The sequence below is a fragment of the Sinohyriopsis cumingii genome, chromosome 10 (genome assembly GCF_028554795.1).
Source record: "Sinohyriopsis cumingii isolate HCF-2022 chromosome 10, ASM2855479v2, whole genome shotgun sequence".
Taxonomy (NCBI): domain Eukaryota; kingdom Metazoa; phylum Mollusca; class Bivalvia; order Unionida; family Unionidae; genus Sinohyriopsis; species Sinohyriopsis cumingii.
Window position 1 is genome coordinate 78,795,820 of NC_142970.1, and position 19,884 is coordinate 78,815,703.

Here is a 19,884-nt window from a genome sequence, read left to right on the forward strand (position 1 = left end):
CAAGATGTGCTCTGTGTGAAGGTGTTCGATAAAATGGTTGTCAAGTCACTAAAATGTGCCATCCAACAACCAAAGTACTAATACCTGGACAAGTTTATTCCATATTAAGACAAGTAACCATTATTACTTTCTAATACTTGGACAAGTTTATTCCACATCAAGACAAGCAACCAATGTACTTTCTAATACATGGATAAGTTTATTCTATATTAAGAAAAGCAACAGTAATGAAAGGAATGTTGATTGATTTGTTGGTTCAATGTCTCCTTTACCATACTAACAGCTATACTGGTGAAGAAATGAGAACTAAATGCCCCTCCTATGGACATAATGAGGCATCCAACCCAAGCTAATAATGGAAGGGTATTCAAACCAATGCCACAAGTCTGACGCTGTATTAACTGAGCTTCAGCGGCTCCAAGAAATGAAATGAAATCTACAAAAACATGTAAGACGTTTTTAATATTTTATTTATGGCTAACATCTGTTTAGCCACAAAACAACTCATCTGCTGAGCCTAAAAAGATGGACAGTATGAGATACATTTAATGACTTATATAATATCTTGAGTATTTCGGCAGAAAAATCAAGTATAAGCTCTGGGATTTAATGGAACATAAGTGTCTCACTTGCCCAATTATGTACTCCCTCTATACAGTGGGACCTAACTATAAGGCTCTCAGTGTACCAGCAATGCTCTTGTTTTAACTTCTATGATTGCCCAAGACCGCGCCATTATTTTCTCTTTTAGTTTCTGATACTGAAAACCATTCATGTGGTTTCACATAATTACATACCCTAATTGTTGTGGTTTTTTTATATTATTATTATGACAGACTTTTTGAAAAAGACTTCTGTATAAAATGGCCCTTGCTTATATTAAAGATCAATTTTGTAGATGACTTTATCATAGTACTTAAAAAATACTGATGGCTTCCAACGTTGAAGTGATACTAATTACAAACAATCAAAAGCAACAACACAACTCCCAAGATATTATTCATAGTACTTTTTACCAATGTAGAACGGCTTTGCTTGTCTGACACTAGAGAATAAATTTAAGCATTTGAAACATTTTTCAAATTACCATACTACCTTTTCTACTACTGTTTCAAGTATTACCATCAGATATAAATCAAAGGTATATAACTACAATAAGATTTAAATCTGAATTGTCTCCCTTGAGATTTACAACTGACCTGAAAAAACGGCTGTTTTGCTACAGATTTTAAATATGGAGCAACTATAATTAGTAATACAATTATATTTGGAGAATGAATACTATGCCACAGACATACTCAAAATAACGTGTACACTAGACTTTAACTACACTACGCTAATATGATAATCACTGCCAAAAAATGCATACCCATGTTTCACTTCTAGATTAAAAAAAATACAATTGAAAAAATAGTGGTCCATTATTTGTATAAAAGCGGAGTTTATATGCAAGAATGTGTCTCTTCTACTTCATAAACCAATTCCATGATTAATCTAGAGTCCCTAGTGCTCTACTATCTAAAATAAACAATTTTTAAAAAAATCCAAAATTTCAAGACAAGAACCAAATTTTAACTGTTGAATGTTGAACCCTTCTTTGATATTCTTTAACTATGTGATTTTCAAGTCAGCTGCTGTGATACCTCAAGCCATATTGGATGTAAGATCAACAACATTACAATTTAGACACAATTTTTGATATCTTCATTGTGGCAGACATAAAGGTTGTCTGCTAGCATCATTTCCATATAGGTCCAGACAGGTCACAAATCTTTGGTGAAAAGCCCATGGTTGGCGCTATACTGGATATTCTAGTGGCACAATTTTCATTAAGGACCAAATCGACACCATAACAGGTCTTCAGGGGAAAACGCTCAAGCTGACAACACTTTCTGTTCAGGAATAATAATATCAAATTTTCAAAATGGCTGCCAAGGTGACCAAATTGGATAATAGATTAGCAACTTTTTCATTTAGAACAAAGTAGACATTGTAAGAAGTCCAGAGTAGTAGTGACAATACTGTCATGGTGGATGTCTAGACAGAACCACTTTCATTTAAGAACTAGTCACATCATAAGAATTCTGGTGAAAACTTCATGTCAATATGACTTTCTCTTCAAGAGGTACAAAAATAACACGATTTTCAAGATAGCTACCAAGTTGACCATACTGGATGACAGGTTGGCAACATTACCATTTAGGTCCATGACAACTTCATAAACATTCAGAAGTAGTAGTGAAGACAGTATTTCCACATGGCCACTGTGGTGGCTGTATTGTAGGCAAAAGCATTAATATTTTCAATCAGGGCCAACTAGACCTTCAAATGGATGTATGGATAAAGTTGCATGACTACCATCCTTGCAGCTTAGGAGTAATGGAAACAAGCTGGTACCAATGCACAGATGGACATCTGATGAGGGAAATCATACTATCGCATTAGCTCTTCTAGTCTGTAACCAACACGAGTCCCTCAAATGGGCCGACACTCTACTGGAATTCAAGACAAGACCATTTCTTCTTTTAAAATGACAAGTGAAACTACCTCTGATACTCTTCTGGGATAACAAGAGTTTACAAATCAGCTCGATATCATCCATTCAGGAGGAGTAGTGAATATTTTCAAATCACAAGAAGTCTTTTAATGAAGACCCCATGCTGATATGACCATCCATTCAGGAGTAACAATAACAAGATGTTCAAGAAGGCTGCTGCTGTGGCCATATTGAACATCAGATTAGCACCACTTTCATTTAAAATCAACTAGACATCATAAAAAAATCTTTTAGTGAAAATCCCATCACAATATGATCATCCACGTCAGTGAAGGGACAAGATTTTCAAAATGGTGTCCATATTAGATCAACCAGACGTCAAATAAACTCGTTCAAAACCACAAGTTGTTATGATTAACTATTCTTCTGTAGTGATAAGAAGATTTTCAAAATGGCCTATGTGGTGGCTCCAATGACTGAACAGTACCATTTTCATTTGGGACCAACTAGATCTTGAGATGAATGTGTGTGTAATATTTCATGACAATCCTTCCAGTAGTTTAGGAGTAGTGATAACAATCTAGTGCTAACAGGTGGATGTAAAACAGATGACAGACAGAGAACATGCTATCCCAGGAGCTCTTCTCATCTGTGACCAACAGAGCTAAAAACAAAAACAATTCTTAAATGCCTTTTTACTGTTTAATGTTGACAGTAGCTTTCAAGTTTATAATTTATTCCTCGATGCTTTACGTCAGACACTGTCAAAAGTTCAATTTGCAATAACAGCAAGCCACTTTCATAAAGAAGCTACTGTTTATACATAGGTCAGGCACAACAGATCCCACTTGAACAGTACAAATTTACCAGATATAAAGATCTGCTCACAAATGAAGTGTCAAGAAGAAAAATCACCAGTACATTTTTGGCATGAATTTGCAATTATTTTATGTATCTGAAGAGCAGCATTGCTGTTCAATATACATCTTGCAGAAAAAGAAATGCAAGAACTGAAATGAATACCACATTTCATACTGGAATATTCACTAAATGTATTTGGATAATATTTCTTGATGCAAATCCTTTTTTTTTTCCCTTCTACTTTTGTACTTACATTCTCATTAAATCTGGACACACTGACCAACACATTACGTTTTCATTGACTCTGACATGAAAACCTCAATTCCATACCATCCTCTTCAGCAACTTGCCACACTACACATTATCGTTTCAAGAATGCCTGAATAACAATGATTAGAAATGATGTTGTTGGAAATGTGAATATTCAGAATTTTGTTACTGTCTCTGATTACCTTGAAGTGAATGGCTGAATTTCAGACAGTCTGGCAAGGTTGACATGTGTTCTCTTGTCCATCAACTCAGCATTGCATATTTCACATTTAACCTTCTGTCTTTTACAAAATGCCGTCTATTTGATGCATGTTTCAATTCTGATTTTCTATTCAAAGATTCACAAAAAAGGCATTATAATTCAAATGTTGTTATTCCATTCAGCTCAACAAATTGCACAAATTGTATACCGCAAATATGCAAAATTTTCTGAAAAACAATGTTCAATTATTTATATTTTACAGCTGCTGGCATCCATTTGCGGCTTTTGTACATATTTCTGAACCATATTGCAACAATAAGGTAGTCTTTAACACAAAATTGCAATAAACAGATAATGATGCCCTTTTTGAAAATGACAAGCAACAATATTTTAACCACTGCATCAGATAAAATTTACCAAAAAAATATGCATGGAAGAGATGGCATCTCTAAAATACTAAGTAGAAAATTTAATAATGCACAAAAATTGCATTAAAATACAAAGTATTCAGTTCAGGGATGATTTGTGTATTGGTGAGAACAATTATATTTCATGTGAAACTGATACTGGTCAAGTTCTATTAAATAACAAAAGTTCGGAAATTCTTAGTTCAAAGCTTTTCATTACAACACCCAAAACATGCCTATCGGTAAAATTTCAACATCTACATCAATTTCATTTATTATTCCTCTGGTCGTTCACACTGTAGTTTGAAATCTATGCTTCCAGTAGATGTTTAAAAGGAACAGCCCTAAAATTATGTTCATTTCAAGCGAAAGTTACGAAATGAATTAAATAATTTTTCAACTTTTGCAAGGCTTGGCGAGCATGGATGTTAAGATTCCATTTATGATATGACCCTGTAAAAATAAACCTGTTCATATGTGCTGATTTTTTTTGGGGAGAAAATCACGAAATAGCTACCGTGAATAGCATGTTAGGTCCTCAGACATAATTTGTTTGACACCATTACCGATAAGGTATTATTAACTATATGCAACATGAAAAAATATGATGCACGTTTCATTAGCCTGGAAGAATCAACACTAGTTATGTGAACAAATGTTATATATATATAGGACTGTAGAATAGTAATGGGTAGGATATGGTGTTTGGGTAATTGAATGTCATGAATTCATTTATTTCCATGGTTTTGTCAAAAATGATATTTATTTCAGTACATAATTTCATAGATTGCGAAAGGGCTGCTTTTGTTTTAAGAAATAATCACTCTTGGATGGGTCTTTAAATTTGTAGTTTATAATTTGTTGTAGCCACAAATTGCAAAGAAACTGGTACCCCATGAAAAATACTGAATTTAAAGCACGGCAACCTGATGCTTGTACCTGGCTTGGAGATCATAAAACTCTGAACTTTTAAGTTTTCACCCTCAGCACAAAGCAAGTAAAATAAAGTGCCATACCCGAAGACTTGTCATGCTAGCCAATCACAACAACAAAGCCTTAACCACTGAACTGCTGCAGCTCAGTCACAATATCAAGTGAAATAAAAGGGTTTTCCAGCACTTAAATTATACTTGAGCTCATTTCTTATTTTTCTCCTCTTGTTTCTAAAAATATGAAAGTCACTTTTATGCAGCGTAATAAATGAGTTCAAGTGTGTGTAGAGTGCTCGTTATAAAAACAATGCAATATGGAACAAAAGATTCAGTCATAAAACATATAGATATCATTTAGGGCTTCATAAATTCAGTCCTCTACATTTTGTAAGTTTTTTTGTTTTGCGTACATTTCAAGACCCGATTAAATACAGAAATATCTCTCTTCCTCTCACAGTATGTACACTTGTAAACATCTTTCACTTTCTATCATTTATACAAGGCTTTCATACATGGTGCAATAATATATATATATTTTTTCCTGCTTTACAAACAATGAGTTGTATGACAAGATTAATAAATACATATATAGTGAAATATGTCATTTCTATAAAATTCATATCTTGATAAATTCAATGCCAGAAAGCTTCAAAGTGTTACATTTTTGTTCAAGGTAAAATGCATTACCACGCCAACAACATACTATATAAGGAATGGCTGACTTTCAACTCTGGTGTATGACAAAATAACAAAACAATTTATTGTGATTTCTATAAAGGACAAATAATAATAATAATAAAAATAATAATAATCATAATAACTATAATAATAATTCAATTTGAAGAAAAAGTCAACTTACAAAGAACAATTTGCTAAATAATTCTTCTGTTTTTCAGATTTCAAGATCTTCACTGAACATAGTGCACTGGTCATATTTCACTTGTGCTGATGGAGGGTGTTCTTAAGTGTAGTTCAGTGAATTGTACCTCTGAAATCTCTTGTCTCTAACCGTACTTGTCTCACCAGGTGCAATTGTCACTTGAATTAAATCCAAGAGTCAATTCAACCTGGAAAGTTTGCAGATTGCTTCTATATCCCTAAAAGACTTATACCAGGTGGTAACTTTATGGGTCATACATCAAGTCCATTACCAAACAACACTTGTATGTAGCTCAGACACGACTCCACCTGACAATTCTAGTCACTGTTTAGTGGGGTGTACTTCAGTCGATACTACAGACACAAAATGGAAAATGGTCAATACAATTTCTCTATACCTTATTTCAACTCATGGCTTACTGAGTTTGACAAGAACTTAAAAATATATCACGTTCAACAAAGAGTCATGCAATAGCTTGCATATGTGAAAACCCGAATCTTCTAAAACTAGTGCTAACTGCCACAGCAGACATTATGCCAACATTACATTTAAATCAAGCAACAGCTCCAAATCACAAATATTTTTACATTAATGGACCAACAGACCAGACTCAACAAGACGTATTTCTGGTCCAATAATACTCATACCCTTGTAAAATTATTGATATCTACCGCATATTTACCAAAGTAACTGATACCAAGTGAAGATGCTACAAAATTTATCTAAAATGAACGAGAAGTATGAATTACATATGGGGGTCACTATATGTAATAGTTGCTTGTATAATTGATATATATCTTGCATTACCATCTCCCACAAAGATTCCACCTCTGCAATGCAGGAAATAAATCATTTTTTTCTTCTTCTCAAGAACAAGATTCATTCTTCCATAAAGCACATGAAAATTGTTCTCAAACCCGAAAGAAAAAGATTACTACAAGGGGAACTAGAAAGAGCTATTAATGTCTCTCACATCTGGAAAAAAAATATTTATTAGCATTAAATCACAGCTACAAACAGAATGTGGCTAACCAAGAAAAAAATAAAAATTACCAAACCTCTGATCTCTTGGAAAATAGCAGCATAATGCATGAACACTACATACTGAAGTCAATATTTTAATCCATTTACCGATAATGTCAAACTAAGAAAATGATCCTCAATCGAAAAAATAGTCATATACAACATTATATTTTCATGTACTCGTAAGCAAACAATGCAAAAAGAAAAAATACAAGAAGCAGAAGTCTAATCTCCTTAATCTGGCCCGAGTTTTTTCTGATTTATTCCAGCAAAACAAGTGGAATAATATTAACCAAGGTCAATAAACTGAATACAAGAAGCAGAAGTCTAGTCTCCTTGATCTGGCCAGTTTTTTTTTCTGATTTATTCCAGCAAAACAAGTGGAATAATATTAACCAAGGTCAATAAACTGAATACATTCTTATCACAGATGGATTTGTGCAACATTTTTGTTTAGAATAATTTCAGTCACATTAAGGAGACCAGACTGTGCCAGAATAAATTCAGTCACATTAAGGAGACCAGAATGTGCCAGAATAATTTCAGTCACATTAAGGAGACCAGACTGTGCCAGAATAATTTCAGTCACATTAAGGAGACCAGACTGTGCCAGAATAACTTCAGTCACATTAAGGAGACCAGACTGTGCCAGAATAACTTCAGTCACATTAAGGAGACCAGACTGTGCCAGTCTTACATCAGAGTAGTCAGCATTCATAAAAAATTAATACAGCTAATTCACAATGATCATCTGTCTGCTTGGCGTGATCTAGCTTTCATATATTTCGTACACATGCTTTTCTTCCTCATGATTCAGAGCAAGTCTAGCTTATAGAAAGTCACAATGTCAAAAGTTGTAAACCATGCAAGCTTCACAACTTGTTTGTAATCTTCAAAACAATTGGACCTAATTTGATCACAATGTTCCAATTTTTCGCTGATCAGATCACAGCTACTTGCAGCAGCCTCCACCAGACTGCTGAGTTTGCTCATTATCCAGTCGTACACCTTGCTGTCTTGGTTGGGTTGGACCACCAACTTCATTTTTAGGCAACCTTTTAGCTGTTGGAGAAAAATACAAAAACAAAACATTACTTAAAAATGTTCACTGTATTTTCTGCAATTCTTTGACAAAATATTATTTATTTTTGTTACTAAAACAATATACATGAAATTTTCTTACATGCAAATATCTGTAAATATAAAAAAGAACAAAATGTTTTATGTACAAACAAAAATCCCTGAAAGGAATTGGTGTCCCATTGCCAAAAGGAATTGATAGGAGGTAACAAGTCATTTTTGTTTCCTCTTTTTCTTTATCAATTGAAAAGTACTAAAACCACAAAATATTCTCAAGGTAGAACAAAAAGTGATGAGAAATAATCTGGAGACATTATGAATTTTGATAACAATGCCATAAAATAATTTCTGGAAGTTAATAATAATAATAATAATAATAATGTGTGTGTGTGTGTGACCAGGATGTTTAACAGCTTTTATTTAAAAATTCAGTCATATCACTACAATGTCTACAGTGTGGCAGTTTATAGTGATGTCTAGCACTGAGGCATGATGCCGCAGACACATAGCATGATGTCCCACCTAGTCACTTTATCCTGACACCAGGCCAACCTGTCCTAACACTAACCTCTTAATGCTGAGCGAGGTAGCTGTTAGTACTATTTTTGTAAGTCTTTGGTATGACTTGGCCGGGGTTCGAACCAATGACCTCCAGCTTCCTACGTGGACGCTCTAACCACTAGGTCACCAGAGCGGTCAATATAATAATAATAATAATAATAGTAATAATAATAATAATAATAATAATAACAATAATAATATTAACAACAGTAATAGTAATAATATATTAGTTGTAATGGTGGCAGTAGTGGTGCTTGGTGTAAAATTATTTCCGTTTGCTTATTAAACCCAGTAAAGAATTGCTTCATCTCTATCAATGACAAATTTGTGACCAAAAATACAAATTGTTGCTCAATATTATTTTATTGTACTCTACTTCTATACAGAAAACTTGAAACGTGACCTCAAACCAGCTTTAGTAAGGCAGGAAGTTGGAACGGTTCGTTTTCATCACAAACAACAGGGAAACAGTCTATGCAATAAGTGAGACATTTCCTTCAACCTCTGAGCAATCTTTACTCTAATATAAGCACATGGCAGGAGTAACAGTTGATCTCAACGTTAATTTATTATAAATATACAGTGTGTGCTGATGTCAATATTATGTGTGTGTGTGATGTGGATTTTTAACGTAGCTTTAACAATTGTTCAGTCATATCGCCAAGACGTCTGCAGTGTGGCAGTCTATAGCGATGTTTAGAACTGGGACATCATGCCGCAGACATGTAGTATGATATCCCACCCAGTAACATTATCCTGACACCAGGCCGACCAGTCCTAACACTAACCTCTTCATGCTGAGCACCTAGCGAGGCTGCTATTAGTACCATTTTTGAAAGTTTTTGGAATGACTCAGTTGGGGATCGAACCCACGACCTCCCACATTCAAGGTGGATGCTCTAACAACTAGACAACCAGAGCAGTAACAGTGATCTTCTCAAAGATAATTTATTATAAATACACAATGTGTGTTGATGTCAATAATATTTCAGACCTGCCGACCATGACGAGTCTATCTCAGTAAGGCAGTTGACTCAGACCCAGGAGACATGCGAGATGGCAGTGATCTGTAAAGGTGAGTTCCTAAGACCACTTGGCCACTCAGGGCCTCTAAACCTGTTGTAGAAATAATCACAGTAGCATCATATTTATTAAAGCCAACTATGACACAAACCTATCAAGGGGTTTAAGAAAAATTAGCAAATGAAATAATTAATGAAAATCTTACCTATTGCCAAAAATATATCATTTACATTCATAGCTGTTTTAGCAGACGTTTCCATAAATAATAAACTGTTTTCCTCGGCATATGCTTGAGCCTCCTGAAATGAAATAATATAGATTATGAGCACTAAACTTTCACATTGCAGTTTGTATGGAAGAATGACTAGTGTAGATATAAGATCATGGTTTGAAAGTAACAACTCTCCACTAGCCCACAGCTGCCAACCTTCTAGGCTCACAATTAGTGAAAATAGGGATAAAAAGTCGTGAATTTGGACATGAATTAGTGAAAAATACCATGACAATAAATCCATCCACTCTGACCGTCAATACTACACTTTATCAAGATCGCAATATAAAAGTAAAACACAACAAATACGCAGAAATATATCTGCATTTCTATTTATTATGGTATTCATAAACTTCACTTGTTCTTGAGGTTATTTATCAAGACATGACTTAAACTTCCTCAACTGCTTGATCGTATATTTGTTTTCTTAACAGTTCATACTTCTTGCCGACTAAAATTGCTGACATATTTTCTGCAGCTACGGAGGCCCTAAAGTCTGTCTTATTTTACCTCACTAGAGAAAATACTATTTCGCTGTCACTGCTGCTGTGAGGAATGCACAGGAGCTGCAGCACTTTTGGTTCTTCCACAGGAAAATTTGGAAGCGAGTTTCGAGTCCGGGAACATATGTTTAGCATGTCTCCAGCTGATATAGGTAGATTGTGTTCAACAAGAAAATTCACAAATAATGCTTCAGTGTTGGTGGCTTGCAGGTCTTCCGCCGATGGCTTAAAATATTCTAGAGCTGAAATCTGTGAATTCCTAATTTTCCCAACTTCCATGTGTTTTTTTGCAACCGATGTGCTTCCTCACATCGTCTCTGCCACTATGCCGAATACTAAAATTTGTGGCACACTGTGTGCAAAAAGCATGATGTATATCAATGTTTAATGGCAGAATGCATGGGCAATTTTTGATATATTCCAAATTAAACTTCACTTTTTGAGCAATATTTCTTTTTCCTTGGTGGTGAAGACATTTTCAAGATCTTATATGCGATGCTGAACAGCAACTCAAATCAGTGCTGGTGACGCATGCGCAGAGTAAAATTCCGGTTAGGCCCCAGTTTCTCTCAAAAGCATTTGTAAAATTACTCTTATACATAAAGATTAAAATAGGCTAAAATGCTTGCTACTGGGCCAACTGTACTAATCAACTGTAACTCTACTAATACTGCGACCAGCAGTACCAGGCCGTTTCGGTTATTTTATTAAAGATTTAAAATAATTGAGAATTGGAGAATTCGTGAATTTTTGGCTTGCAGCGTGAATCTGTGAAGTGCTGAAAAAGTGAAATTCATGAGGGTTGGCAGCTATGCTAGCCTGAGGCTAATAAATTTCTGTATTAAGTAAGTTTTCATAATTTCAATAATCCAATTTTCAGTAAAGGTTAGGCAGTTACCATTCAGTGTTTTGTGGGAAGGACAAGCGAAATTCCAACAGGCCTAGCTGCCAACGCCCAAGTACAAAAATTCTGTTTATGAAAGAAATAATGAAATACTCATTTTCAGGAACAAAAACTGATTTTAAACATTTTCAAGCATATGTAACTATTTACAACATCTAGAACCATCAGTAAAGTAGGACAGTACCTTACATCATTATTTAATGTCAAAGATGCATGTGCTGCACTCTTGCATCTACTGAATGGGTACCCTATTCCCTTTGGGTGCCCATTTAGAAGGTGCAAGACACTCAGACACAGACAGTTCATAGTTGTCTTTTCCACACCTAGTTTGTTTTTTCTCTCAATCATTACTGATTCCAATGTACCACCTTTCATTGATGATCTGATTTCTGTATGATATTCTTATGAGCTGTTTTAATTCTAGCACACGAGTAATCCTTTGCAATTTATACTGTCTGGAAAATGTGTGTAATAGATCACCAGCAACACTAGCAACTGAAAGAGGAAGTCATTTCTAAAAGAAATTTAATAAACCAAAATTTCAATTGAATTACATCAAGGTTCTCTCTGGTATTTATATATGTCGCAAGTTCAGGCTCAGTTGTTGATGATGAAGCAGCAAGTTGATGTTTATTAACTTTTTCAAGCTCTTATATGTCAAGGGGGCCTCCATGCCCAATAGCAAATCCATATTAGAGACCTATTTAACTAATCAGAAATACATGCAAGTTGTTAATGAAAAGACATTTGAAAACATCAATTAGTGATTGTGTGTAATGAATAAATGAAGGCAGAAGTTAAAAGAGTTCATTACCAGGCAGGTTTTGCAAGAATCTGATAGACTATTTCAAAGAAAATGTGTCAAGGAAAGAACATTAGAGAAACTGATTGTCAAGAAAGTAACACAGTTAACAATCTTCAATCCGACATTGTAACCACACTTACCTCAAACTCTACCATTCGTTTGTTTGCAAGGTCTGCCTTATTTCCTGCCAGGGCTATTACAATGTTGGGACTTGCCTGTCTCTGTAATTCTTTCACCCACGTCTTGGCTCTCCCAAATGTGTCCTGAAACCATAAAAATGAACCTTAATGGCCTGGAAAATTTCAGAATTACTGAAATTCAATGGAATACGACCTTTTGCCAAACATGCACTGAAAATGGGATTATTCTTTCCTTCTTATTCTATACAAAACTATGGTGAAGTGATTGATAATACAACTTGCTGAGCAAAGATTCTGAACTTACCCTAAGCTGCAAGACAAATCATTTTACTTAGCCCTGCTCAAGAGCGTTCAAGACAATCAAATGAAAAAAAATGGCATGACTAACTATGAAATATTACCTCAATCAAGTACTGCTCCAATACTCTATATTTATGGAAACCAATCAAGTAGGCCATTTCAAATTTTATGTTTTTTCTGACAATCACATTAATATGGGCTAGAGTAAGGTCTGATCAGAGAGGAAATGAACAAAAGTTCATCGAAGGGAGCGATGCTCTATTGGCTAAAAATAATTTCCAGGAATTCAACACAACTGTAGAGTCATGAAACCATCTGATATTCTTCAGTGTTAACAAGAATTTCAAATTATCTATCGTGGTGGGCACACTCAATGTCAACTTTGCACCATTTTCAAACAACCAACAAAGGATATTAAGATGTATTTGGTGGAAACCCATTTCTGACATGACATTCAATTTTGCAACAGCAAGATTTTCAATATGGATGCTGTGGTGTTATATTTGATTCAGACTGGCACCATTTCTATGCAGTACCAACTAGACATCACAATAAGTTCTTGGTGATTGTTGTTGTTGTTGCAGGGTTTAACGCCATTTTTCAGCACACGATAGGCTATACATGGCAGGGGAGCCAGTATTAATGGTAGAGGAAGAACCCGGGAAAACCCCCGAAAGAACCACCGACCCACAAGTTCTTGGTGAAAGCACAATGTCAATACTGCCAGCCATTTAGGAAAAGTAGTGATATGATTTTAAGGCTGACCGATGCAGCAGTCGTATTAGCAACTTTTTCATTTACGGCCAACTAAACATCGCAAGTGTGGCCACTGGTCAGGGGGGCCGTTCAAGAGGGGGACTACTGTATTCCTTTTTTATTCTTCTGTGCTGATTATGAAGACTTTTTAAGATGCCTAATTTCCATTTTGTCTTCAACATGTACTACATGCTGGGAGCAATTTCTAAAAATGATATCTTGAACACATGAAAAAATATGTGCAGTTTAAAGTGTGTGAGATATTAAAGTAAGTCTGGTTCCCTGGCTATTTCTAATATGAAAGCCGGATCCATATCAAACACAGATGGACCAAGTATTGCTTTTATTTTTGGCAACAGTAAATTTTCTGTAGTTTCTGCTTTTATTCCACATGTCCGTATTTTAAGGGTAATTTTTTTTAAACTTAGGGCAAAATCGTAAGGGTTGGCAGGACTTTGATGTCTAGCACTGGGGCATCATGCCACAGACATGTACCATCATGTCCTACCCAGTCACATTACCCTGACAACTGGCCAACCAGTCCTAACACTAATCTCTTAATGATGTGTGCCTAGCAAGGAAGCTGGTTAGTACCATTTTTTTAAAAAATTTTTTGGTTTGAACCCACGACCTCTTGCATCAAAGTTGGACACTTTAACCGCTTGGCCACCGGAGCAGTCCAAATATCACTGATGTTTATTACAAACTTCATATTGATATGACCATCCATTAAGGAAGATACAGTAAACACTGCTATAAGCAACCACCTGTATTTCTGACCACAATTGTAATGCACAAATCGATTTTTTATTATATACATGCTCCGTTATGAACGACCACCTGCTGAATGCAACCAGCGCCCAAGATGTCTTGGCAAAATATGCATTTCGACATTGCTATGAACAACTGCATCGCAAAAACGAGGATAAACTCCTTTATTTAATTCCTTAAAGAACACCCACTCATACCATTCTAAATATATATAAAAAATAAAAACACTAAGCTGGCTACTGATGTCTGAATTTTTTTAAGCTATGCTTATAGTGTTTTATATTTTCAGTCATAAACCAGACTAAAATATAGATTATTTCATAGTCTGGTTCCCTGCTTCGTATTTCTGGGAAAATCACCATGCTGATATAGCCATTCATTCAGGAGAAAGTGACAAAATCTCAAAGACGGCCACTGTGACTGGCATCCTGGAAGTCTCAATGGCACCATTAAGACCAACTAAACATCACCGAGTGTGTGTGATTCAGATTTTTAACATAGCTCTAACAATTTTTCACTCATATCGTAATGATGTCTGCATTGTGGCAGTTTATATAGCAGACCTGCTAACCCTGACGAGACCACCTCAATAAAGCAGTTGACTTTTTTAACACAAGTTTGACCAGTTTTCAGTAAGGTGTAACAAAATATCATAAACTGCTGTTGTAAAACTGGAAAACATCTGTAAAACTTCAGTATTCGAAAAATGCAGCGACAGTAAACATTATATTCAACTGAAAAGTTTGTAAACCTTATTTACCACTTGTATAGTTTCACAAACTTCAGTTCCAAACCCAGTTTGTAAACCTTATTTACCACTTGTATAGTTTTGCAAACTTCAGTTCCAAACCCGGTGCAGTTCGATGGCTTTGTTGCCATTTCTCAACTTTGACGCAAGTCTTGGATTTTTTTCCATTTCATATGACATCAATCATATTTCCTGCCATGAGACATACTCAAACTGACATGTGATGTCCAATGAACATAACTATGTCCCTTCCAGCTTTTATTCACAAGAATTTGAATACAGTGGTACCCCTCTTATAAGGCCACCCCTAATGCAGCAGGGAAGTGGCCTTATAATGCGGGTGACGACAAATGCGAAAAGTAAATACATATGAAAAAAGTCACAAGTACATTTAATTTTAAATATTTAATATTTTGATTAAAAAATCACATGCATGATGTGAAATAAATGTAAAACAAACTTTGTCATCATTTTCAAAAGAGTGCTATGAATAACCATTGATATAGTTTTAAAACTGTCTTTATAATTATGTTACAGTTCACATCATCTGTCACTTTGTTGTTAAGTCTAAAAAACAAACCAGTCTCGTCACATTAAAAATATCCATGCTGTCATATCCCCTGCATATATCGTTTAGTCTTTTGTTCCAATCTTCGACAACTTCATTATTAACATCAGCTGATTCGCCGCTAATGACAGAACACTTGATATTGTGTCGCACTTGAAATCTGTGCAACCATCTGTTACTTGCGGTAAAGTCGTCATATTCCAATTCAACTGACAAACTTTTTGCTTTTTCTTGTCTTTCAGATCAGGATACAAACAAACAATCTTCCTTTCTCCGTCCATTTTACCTTTCCACTTATGCAGAATTGTTTCATTATCTTTCACGATATTGTTTATCTTAGTCTTCCCGACGTTAGTTTTCTGCAAGGATCCTCGATGACCCCCCCCCATTAGTTGAATTACTTTCACGTTCTCCTCTAAACTGAGAATTTTTATTTTCCTCGATGACATGTTGATCTTTTTGCAAAGTTATTCATTTTGCCAACTACAATACTGATAAAACAATTTTGTATGCATCTAAACAAATTGCCGTGTGTTTTTAAAGGAAGTGATCTTGTCACGTGATTCGCTAGTTGCAGTCTGGTACCCTATTGTTTTTATACATTTCTTGAAACTAAGTGAGAGAAGCCAAAACGGCTTCGATATGTACCATTAACATCACGCAGATTTGACCTCGCGGCCGCTAGGATTCGTAATTTTGATAATTATTATCAGTAGTAATAGCCACTGATTACCGAAGTGAACAAGCTCAACATCTTACTAAGGGAAGCCATATAGGCTATTAAACCATTTTCCTGCTGACTTGGGTATACATCGATACTGCCACTTCTCAGCTGTTACTACTGTTCGATAACTGTAATCTTAACAATTATCAGAGTGACTAAACCGGACATCTTATGATAACACAGCAGTAAGGCTAATTGGATTACATGTACGTACCCTTTTGTATGGATTAAAATCTGAGTCTTTCTTGGTTTGTATGGAATAAATTTGGCTTCTCGTGAGGCGTAAATGATATAATATTAACCTTAGTGGTAAATGTACTTTACTCAACACTTCTTTCAGTAACAAAAACCTGACATCGGGAAACTGAAATCGGATTACTTAACACACATTATGAATAAAATACTGGTTCTGGATACATATTCAAATAAAATGCGGCCGCTTGTGTGGGGTAAATTTTATCATTTTGCACTAATATGCTGGCCGTGTTAGCCGGGTGGCCTTTCGCGAGGGGTACTTTTGAACACAAACTCATTGGTGCCAACGGATTGTGGCCGTAAGGAGCGGGTGGCCACTGGTCAGGGGGGCCGTTCAAGAGGGGGACTACTGTATTCCTTTTTTATTCTTCTGTGCTGATTATGAAGACTTTTTAAGATGCCTAATTTCCATTTTGTCTTCAACATGTACTACATGCTGGGAGCAATTTCTAAAAATGATATCTTGAACACATGAAAAAATATGTGCAGTTTAAAGTGTGTGAGATATTAAAGTAAGTCTGGTTCCCTGGCTATTTCTAATATGAAAGCCGGATCCATATCAAACACAGATGGACCAAGTATTGCTTTTATTTTTGGCAACAGTAAATTTTCTGTAGTTTCTGCTTTTATTCCACATGTCCGTATTTTAAGGGTAATTTTTTTTAAACTTAGGCAAAATCGTAAGGGTTGGCAGGACTTTGATGTCTAGCACTGGGGCATCATGCCACAGACATGTACCATCATGTCCTACCCAGTCACATTACCCTGACAACTGGCCAACCAGTCCTAACACTAATCTCTTAATGATGTGTGCCTAGCAAGGAAGCTGGTTAGTACCATTTTTTTAAAAATTTTTTTGGTTTGAACCCACGACCTCTTGCATCAAAGTTGGACACTTTAACCGCTTGGCCACCGGAGCAGTCCAAATATCACTGATGTTTATTACAAACTTCATATTGATATGACCATCCATTAAGGAAGATACAGTAAACACTGCTATAAGCAACCACCTGTATTTCTGACCACAATTGTAATGCACAAATCGATTTTTTATTATATACATGCTCCGTTATGAACGACCACCTGCTGAATGCAACCAGCGCCCAAGATGTCTTGGCAAAATATGCATTTCGACATTGCTATGAACAACTGCATCGCAAAAACGAGGATAAACTCCTTTATTTAATTCCTTAAAGAACACCCACTCATACCATTCTAAATATATATAAAAAATAAAAACACTAAGCTGGCTACTGATGTCTGAATTTTTTTAAGCTATGCTTATAGTGTTTTATATTTTCAGTCATAAACCAGACTAAAATATAGATTATTTCATAGTCTGGTTCCCTGCTTCGTATGCTCCCTACGTTGTTTTCCACTATTTGTGTAGGAATGAGCAATGCAGAGAGCATGCAAAGCTGGAAACCAGACTAATTATTCCCCCACTTAGCCTGCTTCCCCACCTTACTGTAGGACCAGGCATCTTTATGAATGACCATATATCGAGAAGAGACAGACACCATTTACCTATATGATGTAATCAATTGTTACGATGTCTGCTTGATTAGTAATGATTGTTCTGATCAAAAACAAACATAAAAGGTAAATTTAAAAAAAGAATTATTGCTACTGGTGATAGATGTTACAGCCCGTAAACCAGGCTAATGTACATGTCACAAATTGCTGTTGTAGTGCCAAAGTTGACGTAGATCGCATATACTGTTTGTCTTTAGAGTTAACGTGTATTACCAGGGGTGAATAAGGTCATTGTCTATTAAACCAGCAAGAGAGAATTGCTTGCGGGATTCGATTGATAGTGTTCAAGACTTATGATGTTTGTTGCTTTTCCCCCCGATGTTACATCCCCAATCACAAAGCTGTCGTCTATTCAAGTTGGTGCAACCGGGACGCACACTTTGCTGATAGAGTTAAACCCAGTGTCATCTTTGAATGATGCTATTGACTTTTGTCTCCAAGTAATGGTTCTGTTTCTGGATGAGATAACTGTTTCTGTTTATTTCATTAAATGTTAGATATGCAATGTACATGTATAGATTTTTCATATTTTCTCAAAGCACAGCCAAAACCATCTTTACATTTAATATTACAACCAAGCATTAATAATTTTGACACCTAGAACCTTAATAATAGTGGACAAACCTAACTAAAACGAGACAAATTTTAACGCTGGAGAAAATAATTAATGTAACTGAAAGAAGTGAAAATGAGCAGACTACAGCAGTCCCCCTCTTATATGGCCACCCCTATTGCAGCAGGGAAGTGGCCTTATAATGAGGGTAGCCCTTCTAGAGGGGGATGACAAATGCGAATAGTAAATACATATGAAGAAAGTCACAAGTACATTTAATTCTAAAACATTCCTTTCATTAAAAAAAATCACATGCATATTGTGAAAATAATGTAAAACAAACTGTTTCATCATTTTCAAAAGAATGTTATGAATAACCATTGATATAGTTTTAAAACTGTCTTTATAATTATGTTACAGATCACATCATGTCACTTTGTTGGTAACAGTCTAAAAAACAAACCAGTCTCGTCACATAAAAAATATCCTTGCTGTCATATCCCCTGCATATATTGTTTAGCCTTTTGTTCCAATTTTGACAACTTCATTATTAACATCAGCTGATTCTCCACTAAGGACAGAACACTTAATATTGCGTCACACTTGAAATCTGTGCAACCATCCATTACTTGCGGTAAAGTCATCATATCCCAATTAAACTGACAAAATTGTTGCTTTTTCTTGTCATTCAAATCAGGATACAAACAATCTTCCTTTGTCTGTCGATTTCACCGTCCCACTTCTGCAGAATTGTTTCCTTATCTTTCACGATATTGTTTATCTGAGTCTTTCCGACATTAGTTATTTGCAAGGATCCTCGACTACCACCCCATCTCAGTTAGTTGAATTACTTTCACTTTCTCTTCTAAACGCAGAATTTTTATTTTCCTCTATGACATGCTGATCTTTTTTGCAGCAAGTTATTCATGTTGCCAACCTCAATACTGATAAAACAATTTTTTTATGCATCTAAACAAATTGCAGTATTTTTGAAGGAAGTGATCTTGTCACGTGATTCGTTAGTCTCAGTCTGGGACCCTACTTTTTTATACATTTCTTTACACTAAGTGAGTAAGCCAAAACGGCTTCGATATGTACCATTAACATCACGCAGTTTTGACCTCATGGCCGTTAGGATTTCTAATTCTGACTATTATTGTCAGTAGCAATAGCCACTAATTATCAAAGTGAACAAGCTCAACATCTTACTAAGGGAAGCCATAAAGGTTATCAAACCATTTTCCTGCTGACTTGTGTATTGTACATTGACGGTGCCTCTTCTCAGCTGTTACTACTATTCAATAATTGTAATCT

The 19,884-nt window shown here is 35.4% G+C and overlaps 1 protein-coding gene across 2 annotated transcripts in view; it reads right to left on the bottom strand.

Moving 5' to 3' along the window:
• Positions 1-452: 452 nt before the first annotated feature.
• Positions 453-19,884, bottom strand: part of LOC149790448 (ras-related protein Rab-5B-like) — a 37,508-nt gene continuing 18,076 nt past the window's right edge. For both annotated transcript variants that reach the window (XM_089972511.1, XM_089972510.1), the window contains exons 4-6: positions 12,360-12,482; positions 9,942-10,035; positions 453-8,134 (exon numbers count right to left, since the gene is read on the bottom strand). In XM_089972511.1, coding sequence (XP_089828637.1) covers positions 8,025-8,134; positions 9,942-10,035; positions 12,360-12,482 — 327 coding nt within the window. In that variant the 3' untranslated portion in view covers positions 453-8,024. The remainder of the gene's footprint in view (positions 8,135-9,941; positions 10,036-12,359; positions 12,483-19,884) is intronic.